This window comes from Bison bison, unplaced genomic scaffold (assembly GCF_000754665.1).
Source record: "Bison bison bison isolate TAMUID 2011002044 unplaced genomic scaffold, Bison_UMD1.0 scf7180017864184, whole genome shotgun sequence".
Taxonomy (NCBI): domain Eukaryota; kingdom Metazoa; phylum Chordata; class Mammalia; order Artiodactyla; family Bovidae; genus Bison; species Bison bison.
In genome coordinates this window covers 738,672-745,554 of record NW_011494756.1, presented here as the reverse complement: position 1 = coordinate 745,554, position 6,883 = coordinate 738,672, and the positions used below count along the sequence as shown (strand labels likewise).

Sequence of the window (6,883 nt, the reverse complement as noted above, 5' to 3'; positions counted from 1 at the left end):
CTCTCTCTCTCTCTCCCTCTCCCCTGGGACTGAGCACACAGCAAAGTCACAAGCCAGACCTGCAAACACGGACATCCACGTGGCCTCCGCCTCCGCCAGCTGCCCAGCCCAGGCCCTCGCCCCTCCCTGAGCTCCTCCAGAACCTCCTCTGGACTTGCTGTCACCTGCTTCTCCCCTTTGCTTTGTTTCTTCCCGTCGCCCCAAGCACACTGATCTTCCTCCAAGAGTTCTGTAAACTGGATGGACGCAAACAGCCGGCCCAGCACACCAAGCTCTCAAAAGCCCCTCCTGATGGGGAAAGCCTTGCTCCCACTCCTTATAAGCCACGGGGAAAAGGGGCTATGAGTGTTCACAGAAAGGAGACTTGAGAGGCCAACAATTTAAACCAATGTAATATGAAGCAAAGTAAAAAAATAAGACTTTTAACATTCCATTTGGAAGGACTGAAAGAGCATCCTTGTGATGCCACTGAATTCCCACCTGCAGGAATCTCCCAGATCACTGCCCGCACCCTGGGGAACACTGGCCGCCTGTTTCTGAGGGTGGCCTGTGGCAGGCGCCATCCCGCCTGAGTCCCGCTCCAGCCTGCAGGTTGTCCAGGTCATCTGCAGTGACGGAGCGCTGCAGGGGATGAGCCCCTGCACCTGCAGGGTGGAGCAGACACCAGGCAGGACCCACGGAGCCTTCAGGACACCCTTCTGTTCTTTCTCTAATATCCCTGTCCCCTCCAGCTTCGGCTCAGCTACCACAAAGTAAGTTTTAAACTAAAATCAACTATAAATCACATATATAAACTATAAATCAGGCTACCATTTATGGGCTGGTTGGTCACAGCCGGACGCCCTGGGAGGTAAACAGTGTGAAGAGTAAAACCAAAGGAGTCACGGCGACCAGAATGGGACCCAGGCACCAGGGCTCACTCCTGTGTGTCTCCAAGGACGCACTGAACTTCTTCAGGCCTCCATCTCCTTACTCCGGAAAAGGAGTTGTAACGCAACCTTACACACTTGTGGCGAGGACTCATCATAGAGTATATGTGCCAGGTTCTCAGCCAACGTTCAAGGCTTAGTACAGGCTCAGTAACTAGAAGCTATTACCAGTACTACCTACTAACATGGCAGAAAACATGTAGGAAAAGCTTTAGAATTATCAAACAGACTTTAAGGAAAACGTGACATGAACTAATTCTGTTACCTGAAAACTTACTTTACTAAATGTTCAGTTGTTAAAAATGGGCAGAATACACGCATGATTTTCTTGAAATTATTTCGCCCAATCAGTCCTGTGTCTCCGAGGTCATATGACCGCAGCATATTACAGAAAGCTGATAGATTCTTAGCAATCGAGTCATGAATAATTTCTTCCACCTACCAGGAAAAAAAAAATGATATTTACCAAGTTGCATGTTTGTAACCTGGGGTGGGAGGTAGCACCCTGGGGCCACACAGGAAAGCCTTACTTACTGAATCCCAAGCCAGGAAGAGAGGCATCTTGGTGTCTTTATAGGCAGGTATTTTGTGCAGCTGATTGGGAAACAGAAAATGTGTATAAATACAAGTCTCTCATAAAGGCAGTGGGGGCTTAGGAGGCAGACGGACTTTGGGCTGTCGGTTCTGTCCCTGACTAGCCAAGAGTTTAGACCTTGAGCAGGTGTGTCTGCCCACCAGCCCCCGTCTGGAAATGAGGACAACAACATTCAACTTGTGCTTATTTTAAAAAGTACAACAAACGTGAAAAAAATCCATCACCTAGAAATTAAATAATGAACACCTAGATTATAACAATGGGGAATACTCTGTATCTTTTAATATTACATAGCAGAATTTTTACTGACACTAATCTTTGGAAGAAAAGTTATGACCAACCTAGATAGCATATTAAAAAGCAGAGACATTATTTTCCCAACAAAGGTCCATCTAGTCAAGGCTATGGTTTTTCCAGTGGTCAGGTATGGATGTGAGAGTTGAACTGTAAAGAAAGCTGAGTGCCGGAGAATTGATGCTTTTGAACTGTGGTGTTGGAGAAGACTCTTGAGAGTCCCTTGGACTGCAAGGAGATCCAACCAGTCCATCCTAAAGGACCATCAGTCCTGGGTGTTGTTTGGAAGGATGATGCTAAAGCTGAAATTCCAGTACTTTGGCCACTTCATGCAAAAAGTTGATTCATTGGAAAAGACTCTGATGCTGGGAGGGGTTGGGGGCAGGAGGAAAAGGGGATGACAGAGGATGAGATGCCTGGATGGCATCACCAACTCGATGGATATGGGTTGGGTGAACTCCGGGAATTGGTGATGGACAGGGAGGCCTGGTGTGCTGCAGTTCATGGGGTCACAAAGAGTCGGACACGACTGAGTTACTGAACTGAACTGAAGGCTTAACAATATGTTAACTGATGATAAATTTAAAAGTCACTAATTACATATTTCATTTTAAAATAAAATATATATCATATATGAAAATATATATATATATACACATATGTCCAGCTCATCAAATTGTATACTGTATATTAAATTGTGTACTTTTATATATCAATTATAACTCAATAAACTAGTGTGTGTGTGTATAAAGGTATAAAGGTTTGGAAGAACACGCAAGAGTGAGTAAAAACGTAACACAATTCCTCCATGTGAGAATTAGCAGTGATCTTAATTTTCTCTATTTGCACATCTCTGTGTTCCAATGTTTCTAATCCATTTGTTTGTATTAACATTCACTCAACACACTGCTTTGTGAGGGTGCCTAGCACTGGACTATGCTTGAGGGTGCCTCTGACAGTGAAAACAGAGTAGTCCCCGCCTTCCGAGAGGCACGACAACATCCTGATACAAACGTGGCCCCGTGGCTGGAACAGGTGTGTGAGGCTGAAGACTTCAAGGTTGGCTTCATCAGAGGGGTCCGGGGCATCGCTGGGAAGGCTGAGACCTACTGAAGGGCCCCGGACGAGGGAGTGGGAAGGGGATCCTGGGCAGGAGCTGCGATGCTAAGGTTGGTGGAGGGAGCCTGGGGAGGCCGAGGTCCTGGCGGATGGCGAGGAGACCCTGTGAGAGGTGGCCAGAGTGGACCACAAGGCACTCCGTCAATCACGTTGGGACATTCTGCTTTATCTACGAGGCTACAGTCGTTAGAGGACTGCAAGCCCGGAGGTGGACAGGGTCTGATCTAGAGCAGGCCCTGACCACGATGCTGGCCACGTGGAAAGCACACTCTCACATGTCTACAGTTTTGTTTTTAAGGAAAAAAATTGGATTTGATTAAAAAAGAAAGAAGAAAAAGGATGGCTACGTGCAGTCAATCCTAAAAGAAATCATCCCTGAATATTCATTGGAAGGACTGATGCTACAGCTGAAGTCCCAATAATTTGACCACCTGATGGGAAGAGCCAACTCACTGGAAAAGACCCAAATGCTGGGAAAGATTGAGGACAGGAGGAGAAGTGGGCAATAGAGGACGAGATGGTTGCATGGCGTCACTAACTGAATGGACATGAGTTTGAGCAAGCTTCAGGAGACGGTAAGGGACATGGAAGCCTGGCGTGCTGCAGTCCATGGGGTCAAAAAGACTCATACATGACTGAGGAACTGAACAACAAAAATATGCCGGGATGCGGTGATGGGCAGAGGCGATGATGCACAAGAGCTGGCACAGTCTGTGTCCCACTGGGGAACTCTGGAGAAGCTGCAGTTCTCTGTTTCTGCAGGTGAAAGGACTCCGGGACTCACTTCTGAAACAGCTCAAGAAGGACCCAGCGACGTGGGTTAGGATGTGCACAAGATGGGCTTCCCAGGAGGCACTAGGAGTAAAGACCCCGCCTGCCGGTGCAGGAGGTGTGAGAGACGTGGGTCAGTCCCTGCGTCGGGAGGATCCTCTGGAGGCGGGCATGGCAACCCACTCCAGTGTTCCTGCCTGGAGAATCCCATGGACAGAGGAGGCACGTGGTCACAGGAGCCCATGGGTTCCCAAAGAGTCAGACACAGCTGAAGCAACTTACCAGGAGTGCACACAAACCATAGTATTTAAACTGAAAGCTAACCTGTACCTGGTAAAAAGAAGTCTTTAACAAACATTGCAACGAAACTCTGCTAATGTCCATGGCATGCATTATCTGAAACTAATCCGATTTTTTCAAAGTCCTTAAAATTTTAAAATGCTAAATAGCTATTAAAGTTACCTTTAATAGAGGGATTTAATAGAAGGATTAACAATAACAAAAGTATCAACTTTTCAACCAAAATAAATACAAAAGTGCCACTAGAGGCAATAAGCAGTTGTTTTATTTCAAATGCATTCATGCTAAGTCGCTTCAGTCAAGTCTGACTCTCGGTGACCCCATCGACTGTAGGTCACCAGGCTCCTCTGTCCATGGGATTCTCCAGGCAAGAATACTGGAGTAGGTTGCCTTGCCCTCCTCCAGGGGGATCTTCCCGACCCAGGGATTGAAACTGCATCTCTTACATCTCCTGCATGGGCAGGCAGGTTCTAGCAGTGCTATCGAAATGCTGTGAAAAGGAGTTGTATCTGGGGTATCAAGTGCTGCCATTCAAGGAAAGGTTTTTGGAAATGTCAAAGTTCATCCCTCAGTGAGATTTAGAAAAGTGAAAGTCGCTCAGTTGTGTCTGACTCTCTGCAACCCCATGGACTGTAGCCCACGGAATTCTCCAGGCCAGAACACTGGAGTGGGTAGCCTTTCCCTTCTTCAAGGGATCTTCCCAACCCAGGGATCGAATCCAGGTTTAGAAACTAAAAGTTAAAATCAAACAGCTTTTAAACACAACTCTTGCTTAAAATTAAAATTAACCCTGGTGTAAAATGTGCATTCAGTTATTTAAACCATATCTCACCTGCATCTCTTATTTCACTAACAACACTTAAGTTTCCTACCTTAAACAAAAGCAAACGTGAAGTTGTGGCAAAACTCACCTTAGGGCTCTCTTCAATTAGCTCAATAAACCTGCTGACGTTGACACATCCGGTGCACCCAGGGTCAAGTATTCGCATTAGTTCCCTGAATTCTGAATCACTTATTTTTACCACCATGCAATTTAGAATGCGTTGCAGTTCTTGCCCTGTTATCTGTCCATCAGGTTTCTGAGCATGAAAATATTATAAGGGAATGTTTTAAAAAAAGAAAAAAAGGAAGGAAAAGCATGACATGTACTGGGCAGCACTTAATAAATCAAGATTTGGGGCCAAATAGAATTGTGATCTGAAATACGAAAACCTCAGCGGATGCTCACTGTATAACCCACGTGCCAAGAGCAGTCGGGGGAGGGAATCTAGAACTTTGCCAGTGCCGTTGCTACGATGTTCTTCGTCAGGATGTGGCAACAAAGAGGCTGACCCTCTCCCCGGGGCAGGCTGAATGCTGCTGGTCTCAGAAGCCAAACAGCTTTTCCTGCCCTAACCCACCTGAGGACCCTGCAGCTCAGCCACACCAGGCATAGCATTTCCTGGAAATTCAATTACAACTTGCCAATTTACTAAGAATGTTAACTATGCTTGTTTGCACTACCACCAACCTCGTCAATTACATAAATGGACAATTACTTAGCGAGAAAAATTTCAGCCACGCACCATAAAGAAAACGTGTTATGAGCATAATACTGAGAGGCAAACTTCTTCTCCCAGAATAAAAAATTACCAATAAGTAAATTGAATATCAAAATTGAGAGAAACTATTTACTGGAAAGGCAGGGGAAATAAAGGACCCTATCTCTCCATAAAGAGATATTGTGAATATTAATGTGACCAAAGACTTATTAAGTGATACAGCAGTGTATGAATGACAACTACAAATTTAGGGTCCAAAACTTGAAAAGGACAAAAGGTTTTCTTGGAGAAAATTAAGTAATTTAGAGGGTATGTTCAGGGTACTTTTTGGTGGGGGAGTGACGATTGTTTAATGTTCAAGTAGGAGTCGTTGACAACTAATATTTATGATTTTCAATAATCAACCATTCAGTTCAGTTCAGTCACTCAGTCATGTCCAACTCTTTGCAACCCCATGAATTGCAGCATGCCAGGCCTCCCTGTCCAACACCAACTCCCGGAGTTCACTCAAACTCATTCCCATTGAGTCGGTGACGCCATCCAGCCATCTCATCCTCTGTCGTCACCTTCTCCTCCTGCCCCCAATCCCTCCCAGCATCAGAGTCTTTTCCAATGAGTCAACTCTTCTCACGAGGTGGCCAAAGTACTGGAGTTTCAGCTTTAGAATCAGTCCTTCCAAAGAACACCCAGGGCTGATCTCCTTTAGGATGGACTGGTTGGATCTCCTTGCAGTCCAAGGGACTCTCAAGAGTCTTCTCCAACACCACAGTTCAAAAGCATCAATTCTTCGGTGCTCAGCTTTCTTCACAGTCCAACTCTCACATCCATACATGACCACTGGAAAAACCATAGCCTTGACTAGAGGGACCTTTGTTGGCAAAGTAATGTCTCTGCTTTTCAATATGCTGTCTAGGTTGGTCATAACTTTCCTTCCAAGGAGTAAGCATCTTTTAATTTCATGGCTGCAGTCACCATCTGCAGTGATTTTGGAGCCCCAAAAATAAAGTCTGACACTGTTTCCACTGTTTCCCCATCTATTTCCCATGAAGTGATGGGACCAGAAGCCATGATCTTAGTTTTCTGAATGTTGAGCTTAAGCCGACTTTTTCACTCTCCTCTTTCACTTTCATCAAGAGGCTTTTTAGTTCCTCTTCACTTTCTGCCATAAGGGTGGTGTCATCTGCATATCTGAGGTTATCGCTATTTCTCCCAGCAATCCTGATTCCCGCTTGTGCCTCTTCCAGCCCAGCGTTTCTCATGATGTACTCTGCATATAAGTTAAATAAGCAGGTGACAATATACAGCCTTGACATACTCCTTTTCCTATTTGGAAC

The 6,883-nt window shown here is 45.5% G+C and overlaps 1 protein-coding gene across 1 annotated transcript in view; it reads right to left on the bottom strand.

The window, feature by feature from the left end:
- EFCAB6 (EF-hand calcium binding domain 6) overlaps positions 1–6,883 on the bottom strand; it is a 255,659-nt gene that overhangs the window by 128,102 nt on the left and 120,674 nt on the right. The window contains exons 13-15 of the mRNA XM_010843633.1: positions 4,920–5,087; positions 1,464–1,523; positions 1,207–1,367 (exon numbers count right to left, since the gene is read on the bottom strand). Of these exons, the coding sequence (XP_010841935.1) occupies positions 1,207–1,367; positions 1,464–1,523; positions 4,920–5,087 (389 nt within the window). The remainder of the gene's footprint in view (positions 1–1,206; positions 1,368–1,463; positions 1,524–4,919; positions 5,088–6,883) is intronic.